Below are 16,509 nucleotides of genomic sequence, written 5' to 3' on the forward strand. Positions count from 1 at the left end.
CGGATTGAAGGTCTTCTTCTTCCCCTGTTTCCCCCAGCGGGTACTGCGTCGAATACACTCAAAGCTGGAGCCGACTCATTAGATGTTGCCGTCGCCCATGTCTCTGAACCATATACATTATTTTAGAACGACGGGGATGATGAGTGACTTGTAGAGTTTGGTCTTTACTCGTCGAGAGAGGACTTTCCTTCTCAATTGCCTACTCAGTCTGAAGTAGCACCTGTTGGCAAGAGTTATTCTGGAGTTATTCGTTGGATTTTTACTGCATCCAAGATAGACGAAATTATCTGCGACTTCGAAGTTTACGACTGTCAACAGTGACGTGGGAGCTTAGTTGCGAGTTAGACGACTATTTCTTTGATGACAAGAGATATTTCGTCTTGCTCTCGTTCACCACCGGACCCATTTGCTTCGCTGGAACGTCTGCTCCATCGTCATCGATTAGAGAATAGGGTTCACCATCTCCTGGTGTTAAGTTTTCACTGCCATTCAGCAGGCCGGAGAAGTGTTACCTCCATAATTTTAGTATGCTCTGGGCATCAGTCACTAGATCACCACTGGGACTTCTACAAGAGTATACTCCTGCCAGCTTGTCAAGCTCTTCATACTCACGCTTTTTGACCACTCTCTTTTTTGTCTGCAAATGCGTCTCGCTTCCCCCTTTGACTAATGTTTAGGGTATAAAAATATCAGCGGCACTTGATTACACCCAAAAAAGAGCTCATACAAAGATGTTACCTTTAATTTGCTTTAATGCGCGTGAGTTTGACTAAAATTGTCGCTTAGTAAATAGGGGCACAAGTGCTACTGTCTGCAGTATTTGTTCTACAATGCATATATGTATGTATGTACATAAGTTCGACGAATTCTGTCATCACATCAGTACAATGCTGACTTTCATTACATTATCACCGTTATTTATGTGCATGTGTATTTAGTGAGCTATCGATTTCTAATTTAGCTTGTAAATAGCTGTTAATGACTTAAGATAGTATATATGTATGTATGTATGTACATTAGAGCCTCTTTACTTTTATCTATAAATCGCGTATGCGGGAAATGTTTTACAAGTCTTTCTGAATAACTTTGCCTAAGACACTATGGGTGTAAAACAGGGTTCGAGGCAACAATTGTTAAGGCCAACTTTAAAAAGTCTGAATAGCAAGTTGTATGGGAGATATGTGATATAGTTGTCCGATCTAACCGTTTCCGACAAATGATCAATAGAATAACAAAATGCACCTACGTATTACATTTCAATGGAATATTTCAAAAACTGTTGGATCTCTGTAAAACATCGCCTTAAAAATCGCTGGCTCGAAACTGGTTTTAGACCCACAGTCTCTTAAGCAAAATTGTTCAGAGTGGTTCGTAGAACATTTCTCTCAAACGTGATTTTCCATCCGCTCTAATGTACATATGTTAAGTAGAAACTTATTCAAGCATTGATTAAAATCTTCTCGGCTTATTGAGCTCGTTTTGTCAATCAACTTGCCATCCGTTAGACTGTAAAGGTCAATGTATACAGCTAAGTAATTTGTTCCTTGTTGTTTCCACTCTTGGGTAATTAGCAAAATAATGAAGAGAATGGGGGGCAACGCATGCAATAAGTTTTATATGTAAGAGTAGAAATGTAATATCTTATGAGCCAGAATGAAACGGAAACGGGGTAGTAATTATGTTCAATATGGGAATGAGTGCTGACTTCAAGACGTAGGTTATGTATGAAGTTATTATAATTACTATGGCAAATCGCGTTTTATAAATAGCCGAATTTCACATTAGAACATTGCTTTGACCTCCACAAAAAGTTGTCTAATGGAATCAAACCACAGGAACTAAGCTGAGCAATTCATAAGCCTTCTTGATGTGATCCAGTCACCAAAACAGATCGCAATGAAATTTTCTGAATCAAAGAGAGCATGGAGAGTATTTAATCGTCTATCAACTTGTAATACCAGGAGTGATTCCACGAAGTCCAAAGCTCGGCATGTTCTCTATTCCTTTTCCCATCATTTCTCTTACATCCGCGATCGATATACAAGAACATTATTGAGTAGATTTCCATTTCATCCGTTAACAGTGGAAATTTTACAACATTTTTTTCATTTTCCAAGGTTGACATTTTAATTTCATTTTTTCGCAATATGTCAGTCTGTAAACAGCAATCGGCTGACATTTAGCAATACAATGTAAATGTGTTAAATACCGTTGTTGTCATAAAATATTTTTATGTAAATAATAATTTATACCGATATATGTACATAGGTATAACGGATGTCTGTAAAAAATCGTGAGAATCTTCCGCTTGTATGTTTGAAAGTGATATTTCGCAACTTACTAATAATAACGGTGTATTCAACTAATTAGCGTCGCTTATCTATAGTGCGCGACTTAAACAGAAATATTTTCTAGCAATTAATAACTTTAATTATTCTAATTGATCGTTATATTAGCGTCCGAATTTTATTTTAAGCCGTGTTTAGTAAGAATATTTTTAATTGTAGTCATGCATGTAAGTTATGAAATTTGCTAAGGACTTGGTCGAGATTTTACGAATCTTTACACATGAGATGGCTTTCCGTACGATAAGTACGGCATTGTTCATTCAATGTCCTTTGCAGGACTAAACTTCGGCTCATCGTCATACCATCCATAAATTGAAGAAAAGGCCAGGATGGAAGCAAACGCCTATTGAAGCTTCAAGACATTCATACTATATAATCGGTATTGAAATTTTGCAGGGCTATTAAAGGCAGGCAATAAAACTTCAGAGTAATCCCCACCAGATGAAATACACTTATGTCAATGAATTTTCCAGCCCTCGAAACACTTTTCATAAGCACTTTTTGGTATGGTCTTCAGCTCCTACAGCGAATTTCGTTTTATCTTTTCGATCGACTGAAAACGGGTTCCACGGTGAGGCAATTTCAGTTTGGAGAAGAAGAAAAAATTACACGCAGCTAAATATGGTAAATACGGTGGTTGGTCTGTGATATTAATTGCGTTTTTGGCTTTAAAATCGGTCACAATCGTAGCTCCACGCGATGGTGCATCATCGTATAAAATCCATGAACTGTTTTTCCACAATTCCGGCCGTTTTCGACGAATGTTTTCACATAAACTCCTCAATACGGCCAAATCGAACTCATTATTGACCGTCTGTCCCTCCGGAGCAAATTCATGATGCACCAAACCACGAATATCGAAAAAACAGTGACCATCACTTTGAGTTCTTAGCGACTTTGGCGTGTTTTTTTTTTAGTTTCGGCTCCTTTTTCCTTCCATTCCGATGATTGCTGACTTTTTTGCATGTCAATCTCATAAACCCATGTGTCATCGGCAGTTATAATGTTCTTAATAAATGTCGGATCGGAATTGGCACGATCAAGCATGTCCAAAGAGACCTGTTTATGGTACCCTTTTTGAAAAAAAAGTCAGCTTTACCGGAACGAATCGAGTAAGAACGCGTTTCATACCCAAAATATCTACCAGAATCATTCGAACGGACTCGCGAGAGATGCTGAGCTCTCTTGTCTTCTCTTTAACAGTTGCCTGACGATTTTCAAACACCATTAGCAAGCATCTCCAGTTTATAAAAATTCGACCATAAAGTGCAATAAATCAATAACTATAAACGCCAGAGACGTTAAGTCATACCTCCGAGATGAGAGGACTTTATACGAGCCGGTGTCAAAAAACCAAAAATTCACATACTTATCTTAGGACCTGCTCTATCGATTACAACCAAATTCGGTATGTAACATTTTTCTAGCATTCTTGTATTACAATGTGAAAGTGGGTGAAAGAAGAGTACAACCAAGCCTCCTTATAATTATGAAATTCAGATGGAATCCTTTCCGAATAATAGCTTGTCTGTGTGTCAAAAATGGGTAGAATAGGGTACATATTTCCCCTTAGTGCCCATATGCCTAATGTAAAGATTTTAAAGCCTCCGGGTGACTTTATACCGTATCTATCGGCCAATATTTGACTTATCTCAATGAAAATTGTAGAGCGTGTTGTACTCATGACAGTTTATCTTTGTGCATAAAATACATAAAATTGGGCCAAAACTTGACCTAGCCTCTTGACTTGTTTAATATAAAGTTTTACCAAAGTCTAAAATAATTTCTGGAACTCTGATTCTTAAGAGTTGTAAAAGTATAAAATGTTCGGTTCCACCTGAACTTAACCATTCCCTACTTGTTTCCGTTTAAAGTTATCGTAATGGGTACATTGATCATCACTAGTCACAATCCGATACAACAAGGCTTTTAGTTCCATATCTTCAAATTTTTTTGGCCGCCCAGAACGTTCTTCATTATTCACTTATAAAATGATACTTGGGTTTCCTCGAAAAAAACAGCCTTTTTATTAGAATTTTTTATTGTTACAAACATACCCTATTAACAAAGAAATTCTTAATAAAATTTTGAAAATAATATTTAAAACTCGGCATTGTGACGCCTCTTCCGGTGACCCTTTGGAAAAAAAAACCGCCCGCTTAGGCAGGAACATCTAAAGTGAAAAAATACGTGCTTTAGTTAAAACCTTAACACAGAACTTGAACGAAAGAAAAAAACCGAAAATTTTTGGTAGATATTTTTACAAAAAAATTGAAATTTCAGAAAAAATTTCACAAAACTTTTTTCAAATAGTTGTAATCAAAGAAATAATCCTTAGTCCAAGTCTTTAAAAAATGTATCTCAAAGACCTGTGTAAAATTTCATGAAGATCTGTTGAGTAGTTCTCGGGAAATCTTGCCAACAGACTTCAAAAACACAGTTTCGAGAAAAACGTGTTTAAAGACGGCGCACTTGGCCTAGCTAGCTTCGAGCGCACAAGTTCTCAAGGTTGTATCTCCAAAACCATTAATCGGATCAACTTTAAAATTTAGGATAATATTCTAAAGTTGTTGTAGAAATTAATAAAACAATAAAATATTAGAATTTTTTGAAGCCCGTAAACCCATGTAACCCCTTAAGTCATGCAAAGCAATTGTAGCAAAAAAAACAAAAAAAAACAAAGAACAAAAAATAAAAACGTGTATTTCTGGATTTAAATATTCACATGTGAAAATTTTCTGTGCTTGGTGTACTGAATCTCAGTGGAAATCCCCACCGGGAGTTCTCTAGTGGCACCAGAGTTCAATGTTTTTTGCCCTCGCACTTCACTCTACCTTTTTTGCATATTATCAATATTAGAAATTTTTCGCACTAAATCAATATTTTCCAGCCATTTTGATGCGACATAAACAGTTGCAAATATTTGCCTTTTAACTTCGCATATCAACAATCACCGTTAATGAAATAATTACAACCAAACAAATAAAATTGAAGCATTTTTGTATTCTTACAACAATTATGTATATTTATTTACATTTTTTATGCTTATTCATCTTCAAATACTGTATTATATACTATATTTACATACATATGTACATTTATGTGCTTATATTAATATTTTGCTATTGTTATTTTTATTGTTAAACTGAAATTACAACTAAATGAATGAATGTGCATTTTTTTTTGTTCACACAAACATTCGAATACTCTCTGGTCTGGCTAAACGTTGACGACAACAACAATGGCACACATATTATATTATATATTCACTAGCTAACACTTAGCAACTAGCTATGACATAAATATTATACAACCATTCACGACGCGTTGCATCCAAATGCAGCTGGTCTTGCAAGTTTTGCATTTGTCCCAATTCTTATTATTTACTTTCATTGCTTTTCTTCTATTAATTTTCACTAGTTATCACATAGACCCACTTGCGTATACTCTGTGTGTCCCGGACTTCTTGTTTGTCTTCGCGCTTTAGTAATGCAAATCTAAATGGGTCTCACTTAGTACCCCATTTATAGATTTCTCTTGTTCTTTTAACACCACATTGCCATTCTTTAGCGACTCTTGAGTGATGCTTTCGCACAAACGCTCGTCGTCGTCACAGAATATCAGCTTGGCGGAAGTTTGAATTAGTTTCTGTTTATCCGCGCCGAGTCGGTGTATGACCAACAATGGTCCATCGCCCGTTTCCGACTGTGACAGATCGTCGGGCAGCTTCGAGATACCCTGCGCTGCGGTGAAGTCAATGCCGGTAATCTTGTGACAGTCCATGACGACCGGCAGACTGAAGTGGACGCGTTCGCAGGCTTTCATCACTTTGGCGCGCAAATGATTGATGGCGGGGAAATAGATGACGCCGACGGGCGTAATGCGTATATACTGCAGCTCATTTACCTAAAGTACAGAAGAAAGAAAAAAGAAAGTAACAAATATTTGTATGGAAATAAGCACATAAGACAGAGATTCAAATGTTTCCACGCACCTCTTCAATTTTCACTGAGATCTGCGGATGCGCCCACATGAATAGCAAATGCAGCACTGTGACTATAATACTGACCAAGAGTCCTACTTCTACGCCGCACAGTATGCACACGGTGAAACATAATACCCAAACGCAGAAATCGCGCTTGGCATCACGCCACAAGCGACAGGGCAGCTTCAAGTCCAAAAGTGTGACAATGGAACACATTAAAATGGCGGCGAGCGTTGATTCGGGTATGTAATTGAAGTAGGGACTGAGAAAGCCAAGCGCCAGCAGCACAATGGCGCCTAATTTGAGTTATTAAAACAGATTTTTGCTTAAGTAATCAGTTTCATATTATGGTTTTGAAAATTAATGGAATGAAAATTACCTAAATACAAGTTGGCCATTGGCGTTTTGAGCCCACAACCATTACTGATGGCATAGCGCGAGAAAGCGCCGGAAACAGGCATCGATTGTACACAGGAACCCGCAAGATTACACAAACCCACTGTAATCAATTCCTTATTAGCATCGACCATGCCTTTAGGAGCTGTAAGGTAGTGTAAAAAGAAAATAATGTCAAAGTAATTAAAAAGTAATCATTATTTAATTACGAGTAATCATTCTTTGTTTTTATATTCTTCAAAATTATAAGCGTGTGCCATATGAGCACAGTAATTAAAAATAAATCCTTATTTCAAAAATAAAGTAAATTACCAGGTATTTAAAAAGTAATCTTATAATTTTTGATTAAAATTTCTTCTAAATATCAAAAGTGAGTTATTTGAGCACCGTAATGGAAAAGTAATCATTATTTTGAAAAAAAAAAACAATTACGAGTAACCATTACTTTTTATGATATTCTTCAAAAATTTGCCATGCGATCAAAGTAATTAAAAAGTTATATTTATTTAAAAATGTAGTAAATTACCAGTTATTTAAAAAGTAATCTTCATTATTATTATTATGTTTTTTTTTAATATTTCGAATTTCATGTGTCATGTAAGCAGAATAAACAAGGAGTAATCATTATTTATTAATATTTATAAAAGGTTGTTTGCTATCAGAATTTTCGACTGCAGTTATTTAAAAAGACAACAAATTTGTTATTGTATTATAAATTCAGAGGAAAGCCCTTGGTAGTTGTTCTAAGTATCTATAAATATTTAACCAGACAGCGGTGCAGCTTAGTTTATTTAAATAGTGATAGCTTTTATCGTGTATTGTTTGAGTATTACTAACGCTTAGAACACTCGAAAGGTCTTAAATATAATATCTACCCCAATTACGTATTGTAATCTAAAAGTAATGATTGCATATACATACATAATAAAGTACTTTATGATTACCAAGGAAACAAAAATTAAATATAATTACTTTATGATAACCATAGAATAAAAACATTAAAAATAATGTTTATATATTAATTTCAATAATGTGTAAAGTAATGATTACATGTAATTGATTACTTTTGAAAAAAAAACTAAAAAAAAATAATTTTTATACATTAATATCAATATGGTGGTTGCTAGAAGCCAATTTGCATCAATTACATATTGTAATCTAAAAGTAATGATTACATATAATCAAGTACTTTATGATTACTTTAAAAAAAAAAAAAAAACTGAAATAAATTTTGCAAACAATAATATGAATAATAATATGAGTCGAACTCACAAACAAGTTAATAATCGAATTAGTAATTAGAATTCAATTATTACGTTAGGCAAGCGGTAGCTGACACATAATGCATAGCATGTCAACAAATAATAAGCATCATTATTTATTAATAATAAGAAAGTAATTCAATCGTTTAATTAATTTGTTTTTTTTTTTTTTTTGGATTTTGGACATTGACTGCTTGCGAAGTGAAATTTTGACAGCATTAAAATTTCCATGAGTTGCTAGTAATTGCAAGCAATAAATCATTAATTCTCAAGAATTGATTGTAAGATAATTGTTAACTTGGCGCGTTATGATTACATGTAAGAAAAATCGTTTGATTTGCATACCTAATTGAAAATCAGAATAAAAAAATAAAAATTTAAATATGACCAAGTACGAGTTTTTGGATATTTTAGTTTGTTTTGGTAGTAATTAACTTATGCATATAATTACATGCAAACGATAATATTTTTGTGCATGAAAAATATTTTTAATAATTTAGCGGTAAACAATTTTGTTTTCACTGCATTTTGACAGACAATCATGTCAAAATATTTGCCAAATTAATATTCTTTTTCAGTAATTACTTTTCAAGTACCAGTTTTCCAATTTGTTTTAATAATGCAAATTTTTAGTGTTTTTGTTTCATTAATGTATTGAAAGTTACGCTGCTGAATTAAAAATTTACATAATTTATTGTTTTGAAATTGAAATTACATTTTTTATTCATTCGCATTGTATTTGGATTTCAACTTTCAGTAATTATGTTGATAATTTGTTAATAATGTAGTCTGAAAAAATTCGTCAAAGCTACCAGGACGTAAAAAATTTGAAGCGTTATGAATTATTGAATATCAAATTGTATACGAGGATATCGCGTTAAGCTCATAAATACTCTTTTAAAGTTAAAGAGATAAGAGAAATTATACTACTTCACTAATGCAAGTACTTATAATGATTACCACTGATAGTCTAGCCTTGATTTAGTGAACGTGAGGACACATTCAAGTGAGCAAGACATTGTCGGAACCTTTCAGAACACATTTTAATTAATTACTTTGGCTGCACTCATAGAAAGAGAGAGGGAGAGTGGGAGATTCGGAGGGCTGTTACGAACGTGGATTTGTTAAGTGATTAGAAATTTATTAGTCTTTATCTATGGGTTCCTTAAGATCAATTTTTTTTTGATGAGGGAGAACATATAATATATATTTATCTGATACTTACTCAGTTTGCCAATTGAGATGTTCGTTAGTATGCCCACGATGGGTATAACAATAATGCCCACATTCAATTCGGCTAACATATCGACAAATGTATATGTTTTCTCCGGCGTTACCACCGAGAATTCCGGTATGGTAAAGTTGGGTAGTCCAGCGAGCGCGTTGGCGCTCAGCGCATATGGTACGGTGCTTTCCTCGCTAAGCCAGATGTATGATACGGCGCCGGTGATTATAACCACAAGTGTATTGCGTGAGAATGATAAGTAACGCAACACGGTGCTCAATTTGGGATTCATTTTTGGATTATTCGCCAATTTTTCCATTTGCTAAATTAAAGTAATTAATTAGATATAGCCAAAGTATAAGAAATTTGGCTCCGATCGACTTTTACTTACCGCAACGCCGAGCAGAAAACAAACAGCAAAGAGGCCCATTACAAGATCGCCAACATTGGTATCTGGAAGCCTAGGCAACAGCGTAGCTACAGAACCAATGAAACCCGACACGAGGTATTTGACGCCCAGCATAACCTTAATCTGTGATTCGATTACGAGTATAGCTGTGGCTGAGGAGAAAGCCTTAATGATTGGTACTGAGAGGAATTCGAAGATAACGCCTGTTAAGGAAGCGAAATTTATTTATGATTAGTAAAATATAAAAATAACGATTTAGAAAAGTTTAAATACAGAAACTATGGTTAGAGATTCTCACTAGGTTGCTTAAGCAGTATATTTTCTTCTGTTTTATTAAGTAGTAATTTTGGGTACTTCTTGTAACAAATACAAATAAAAATTGCTTTATATTTTTTTTATTGAGTAATCATAACTTGTTTTGATATTCTGAAAACTTAAACGTGTGCCATGTGAGCACGGTAATTAAAAATAATCATTATTTTTATTTTTTTTTCAATATTCTTCCAAATTTTAAATTTGCGTCATGTTAACACAGTAATCAAAAAATAATCATTATTTAAAAAAAAATATCTAATTATTTGTAATCACTACTTTCATGATATTCTTCAAAATTCAAACCTATTCCTTGTGAGCATAGTAATTAAAAAGTAATCCTTATTTAAAAAATGTTATTAATTACCAGGTATTTAAAAAGTAATTATTATTATTTATACCTTATTCTTCCAAATTTCAAATGTGTGTCATATAAGCGCAGTAATAAAAAAGTAATCATTATTTAAAAATTTTACCTAATTACGAGTAGTCATTACTTTTTTTTTGATATTCTTAAAAATTTTAGACATGTGCCATGTGAACACGGTAATTAAAAAGTAATCATTATTTTAAAAATGTAATTAATTATCAGGTGTTTTAAAAGTAATCATGATTTTTATTTTTTTTTCAATATTCTTCCAAATTTTAAATTTGCGTCATGTTAACACAGTAATCAAAAAATAATCATTATTTAAAAAAAGTCATCTAGTTATTTGTAATCATTACTTTCTTGATATTCTTCAAAACTTAAACCTATTCCTTGTGAGCATAGTAATTAAAAAGTAATCCTTATTTTAAAAATGTTATTAATTACCAGGTATTTAAAAAGTAATTATTATTATTTATACAAAATTCTTCCAAATTTGAAATGTGTGTCATATACGAGTACATAAGCGCAGTAATCAAAAAGTAATCATTTTTTAAAAATTTTTACATAATTACGAGTAATCATTACTTTTTACTTACAGTAATTAAAAAGTAATTTTTATTTAAAAATAAATAAAAAAATTAACAGGTATTTGAAAAGGTAATCATAATTATTATTTCACACAGTAATCAAAATATAATCATTATTCAGAAAATGTAATTACCTACTTTTTGTTTTAATATTCTTTCAGATTGCTTGACCAACTATTATTTATCAATATAACAGTTATCAAAATACTTTACAATCATATTGATTACTTTCGCATCACCACCACATATTCCAAAAATTTTCCTAAACGAATTAACTAAGTAAATTGCTTTCGAGCATTCATTTGATGGCTTATAATATTTTGTCAGTAAGCACGTGAATTTCAGGCTGTTAACCTGTTAAACAATATCCATATGTATATATATAATGTATATACATATATTTACAAATATATTAATTGCATTTATACAATATTGTCGAAAACCGGTACATGTTTCAAAAACAGTAGTCAATGGCAATGAACGCTAGACGAGCAAGCGCTGACCGGTAATTAAAAAGCCGGTCCGGTTGAGCTACCTTTGGCGGCGTCATTTTTAAATATAAGTATATAATATTCTTCCAATTAATTTAAAATCAAAAAACAATTTCAAAAAGGCCTTCTTTGAAAAAAAGTTTCAAACAACCCAGTGAGACCGCGCTGAGGGCTTACAATGATGCACAATATTAACGGTTGTTTTAATTTTACTATTACATATCTAGTATACTCAACCTCGGTTCTTTCCACAAAATACTTCCTATCCACATTAGAAATGCAATAGAATGTGCACAGATGTTTCTGTGAAGCTCTTGCGCCGCTGCGACAAACTCAAGTCACTTAAATCTAATTCGTAAATGTTAGCAGGCGTCTTCAAATCAAATTTGAGTACTACTACGAGCCGTTGTAAAGTCTATGTCTAACACCGGGAACGTTGCCGTTGTCGCCGACAGCGCTGCAATTCTGGCAATTGTACGACGCGCGTCATACCGACCTTCAACTGCCCTCGTTGTGTGCGCCCACCGATTGAGCGAGAGTGCGCCCGTTTGTACAGCCGGTTTTCAAGTAGTCGCTCACTGTCGCCCACCCTCAGGCTGTTCAATTACATATACGCACACGTTTATTTACATATTCATCTGGAAATTCTGGTATATTACCTATGCTGGCAAAAAGTTTAAATTCGCGAAAAATGTTTACAAACAAGAACGTAAATATGTGCTTTATTATAATATGATTTTTTTTTTTTTTGTTTGCGTTTTTTCATTTTTGTTTGTGTTTGGTTATGAATATGCGTAGAGCCGGGCTTGTCGTTTGTCAAACTCTATTATTTATGTTTAATAGATCATTGGCTTTGACGGTCATGAACGGGATTTGAGACTTAACTGTTAAATCTAGATCCAGACCTATGATTCAAAATTAGCGACGTAAACAATCGCATATGTTTATTATTGAAACAGGTGCAAAAAGAATTGATGTTTATTTATTATACAAATACGTTTTTGTTACTACACAATACGTATTCACCTCATCTTTGCACCTATCTTGCTGTTATTGCAAATATTATTTTAAAAAACACTGCTTTTCTTAGTTAAATATAGAAATATCAACCACTTCGGGAGAAGTAAATTAATATTTTTTTGGACTCACTTACATTTTTAAATTCTTTAATTAATTAATTACTTTTTAAACCGTAATGATTACCCCTTGATTTGTTGGAAGCAAGTAAGTGGTCTATGTTACAATAATTGAATTTGTGCTCAAGTATATAAAAAAGCAATTAAAATTATTTTAGTCTTAATGTAATGATTACTTTGTGATTACACCTTGATTACATATGCTCGAATTTAGTATATTACAAAAACTTAACTATTAAGCAACTTTGAAGCTAATTGAAATTTAAAGTTGAAGTATATTCGTAAAAGTAATGATTATATTTGTGATTACATTTTCATTACCTACGACCAAATTTAGTTTACTCCAAAAACTATACTATTAAGCAGCTTTGAAGTTAATTAAAGATTCTTTTCGTATAGAAATAATGATTACATGTAATTACATTTGAATTACTTAAGATCGAATATAATGTATCTCAGAAACTAGATTATAAGCAACTTCAAAATTGTTTAAATATTTATAAAAGTAAAGATTACCTTTTTTATTACATTTTGAGTACCTATGTACATATGTATGTATGTATGATCGAATTTAGTGAATTTCAAAAACAAAACTACAATACTAGCTGCTTAATGGTAACATTTTGGTATCAAATTTAATGCATACATAAACTAGATTATAAAGCAGCATTGAAGTTAATTAAATATTCGTTTCGTGTAAAGTAATGATTACATGTAATTTCAATTTGATTACCTACGATCAAATTTAGTGTACTCTGAAAACTAAACTATAAAGCAAATTTTAAGTTAATTAAATATTAATTTCGTGTAAAAGTAATGATTACATGTAATTTACTTTTCATTGCCTACGATCGAATTTAGTGTATTTTAAAAACTAGACTTATAAGCAGCTTTGAAGTTAATTAAATATTCGTAAAAGTAATGATAACAATTGTAATTACATTTTGATTACCTACGTTTAAATTTAGTATTCTCTGAAAACTAAACTATTAAGGAGCTTTTAAGTTCATTAAATATACTTGTGTAAAAGTTATGATTACATTCGTAATTACCTAAGATAAATTTTAATGTATTTATTAATTAGATTATAAAGCAGCTTTGAAGTAAATTAAATACTCGTAAAAGTAATGATTACAAGTAATTACATTTTAATTACCAAAAATTAAATTATTTTATATTTTATATATGTATATATATATTTATTTATAACTTGATTAAGTGGAACTATAAAAAAATTAATACGGAATTATATACATATATTTGTCACAGTGTATACAAATTGCTATATGTATGTATGTAGTTGCCATTAAACACCCCACTCAGACGCTTGTCGCTTTCAGTCTCATTATTTAAAGCAACATAACTACACTAACGCTATCAAGCGCAAATCACCGCCACTCGACAAAGTCTTACAATTAATATCTATAATCTAATTCAGACACTTACCCACGCGCAACGAACCCATTATCAGCTCCACAACACCGGTGAGAAAGGTGAGCAATATGGCAAACTCAATTGGCTTGCCGACAGTGAATTGTAAACTGACCAGAGCTACCAGACTGGTAGGACCAATGATCACTTTATTTATCGAACCAAATATCAGATAGACGAAGGAGCCCAAAAAGGCCGAACACAGACCATAACGTGCCGGTAGACCGGCTAGCAGCGCGCAGGCAATACTCTCGGGAATTATGGTGAGACCAAGGGTAATGCCGGCTATCAAATCGCTCATAGCCCATTCCGTATTATAATCGCCAATCCAATTGAGTATTTCGAGCCGACTGCGTAGCGCCTTCTTCACTTTACCGCCCACCGTGTGTGGCGTCGAACTGCGACGCAGTGCATCGCTGGTGAAAGGTTTTGCCGATTCCATTATGATTTGTGTGGCATCCTGCGGCAGCATTTGTGATTTTGCCGATTTGTCGGCGCTGTCGTAGCTCGTCATATTTTTATTTTATTTTTAGCTTATTTATATTTTTTTTTTTTTTAACTTTTCGAAAATATTTTTTCAAAAATAATTTAATTATCTCTCTTTTTATTTACTGTTAATTCTTTCTTTAAAAATTAAGTCCTTTTACTTCAAATGGCACTATGTGTCTGGGATTTATTTTCTTTTTATTATACACTTCAAACTTTTCCACCGCTTTTTAGCGTCTAAACACCCACATTTACGAATATACTTTTATTGTAAATTAATCTCCTTAGCACTCGTATATTTTGTTCACAATGATCGCGTTTGGTGATTCGCACTGTTTCGTTCCGATCACGCGTTGTTTTGCTTTTGAACTTTGCGGTTAAATGCACGTTACGTTATGCGCCGTCTGACCTGCTCCCGCTCAATTTGACTGCTTGTCGTTCGGATGATCGTGTCATCGAGTAAGCGCTTGGACTGCTCTTATAAGTATTATGTATGATCACTCGGTGCGTCGTCTTGTTACATGCTACATACTAGTATGTCGGTGTGTAAGCATGCCTTTATTGTCGCATTTGGAGAATTGTCGTATTTGCTCTAAATATAATCGCCTCTTAATGGGATCTTAAGACAGCCGCTATGTATGTAAATATGTATATTTTTGCCTTTTATACGCCCCACAGTCCCGCCGGTATGTTTTGTCTGTTTTAGCTCGCCCGAAAGTGTGAATTGTATTTCGTGAATGCAACGAATCGAGCGTAGCGCGTTAACGACGGTGGCTATGCGGCGGGTGTCGTGTAAACAATAACCCGAAACGCTGCAAGTTCACAAATTTTATACCAGCCGTTTGAGTATATGTACATTTGTAGCAGTAAGCTAACATAACGGTCGATAAGTAATATAGTACATACTTACTTAACGAACCGCTTGTCACTAGATAGGCGTTAAAATAAATAAATAAGTAAATAAATTCATTCATCATTACTTATCTGTTGATGTGTAGAATAAGATTGTATTTTTGCAAAGTACCTGGTTCGACTTCCTCTGGTGCCTGTCGTTGAAGATCAATGTTTTTGCTGGAAACTTTAAAGACAGGAAAGGAAAAAGACAGATAAACAGCGTTTTTAAAAGAATTTTTCCAAATTACCTAAATAAATAAAGGAAAGCAAGATTTCTGAATTGTTTTCTTGTTTTGAAGAAGTGTACTCAGTCAGGTGAACGTTTTAGGGTTAAAATATATTTTAGGGTCTTTGAATGCATTTGCTGATTTGAAGAAATGAGCTGACATTGGTAAGAACATCTTTTCTTTTAATTTGTTGGCGCAGTAAACCTTAAGTGGTTTTCTCAGAGTGTGCCTTAACTTGTTAGCATGACTTAACATGTTGGAACTATTGAAAAGATAAGTCCGTTCCTCCTTTGTGTTTCTTTCCGCTTGAACACGACGTTTTTTGTTTCCAGAGTCTTTCCGTAAGTGCTTCAATTCCCATGTTCGCGCTATCAACTATCTACTATCAAATGAATCCAGTTCCCTCTCTATTCATTCTCTGCAACGCAGCTAAAGTTTTTTAGAAAGTTAGTACCTTGTACGTCCTAGGTCCCAGAAGACCTTCATAAAGATAAGTCCGTCCCTTTCTAGTGCTTCTTTCTGCTTTAGGAAGCCGTTTTTTCCCGAGTCTCTCAGTCAGTACTTCGATTCTCAAACCAGTGAAGCCAGTTCCCTTTCCAGTCAGTCTCTGCAAGGCACAGCTCAAGTCTTCAAGTTCCTTTGTTTCCGTTAGTACCTCGTTCATGCTATGTACCAGGGAACCTTCATAGCAGGTCAATGTCTTTGGTGAAAACTTCAAACTTAGAAAAGAAAAAGTCAAATAAACAGCTTTTTGAAAAATTTTCCAACTTTCATAAGTCAAGGTGGAAATATTTGAAATTTTTTTTTTGTATTTTGATGAAGTTTGGTGGAATTTTTGGGGGTTAAAATAATATTTAGCCTTAAGCGAATGTCTATTTTTTTCTGTTTGAATGAAATTAGCTCACATTGGCCGTGTAACCGCCTAAGTAGATTTATCAAAGTTTGTCTTA

General features: G+C 33.4%; 1 protein-coding gene across 1 annotated transcript; it reads right to left on the minus strand.

The window, feature by feature from the left end:
* Window positions 1–5,740: 5,740 nt before the first annotated feature.
* On the minus strand, window positions 5,741–15,242 carry LOC120767409 (sodium-independent sulfate anion transporter). The gene is made up of 6 exons (XM_040093451.1): window positions 13,968–15,242; window positions 9,608–9,828; window positions 9,217–9,538; window positions 6,713–6,874; window positions 6,343–6,629; window positions 5,741–6,254 (listed from the first exon to the last, which is right to left on the minus strand). The coding sequence occupies exons 1-6, from the start codon at window positions 14,464–14,466 to the stop codon at window positions 5,832–5,834; spliced, it is 1,914 nt and encodes a 637-aa protein (XP_039949385.1). The 5' UTR covers window positions 14,467–15,242; the 3' UTR covers window positions 5,741–5,831.
* Window positions 15,243–16,509: the final 1,267 nt, after the last annotated feature.

This window comes from Bactrocera tryoni, chromosome 2 (genome assembly GCF_016617805.1).
Source record: "Bactrocera tryoni isolate S06 chromosome 2, CSIRO_BtryS06_freeze2, whole genome shotgun sequence".
NCBI classification, from domain to species: domain Eukaryota; kingdom Metazoa; phylum Arthropoda; class Insecta; order Diptera; family Tephritidae; genus Bactrocera; species Bactrocera tryoni.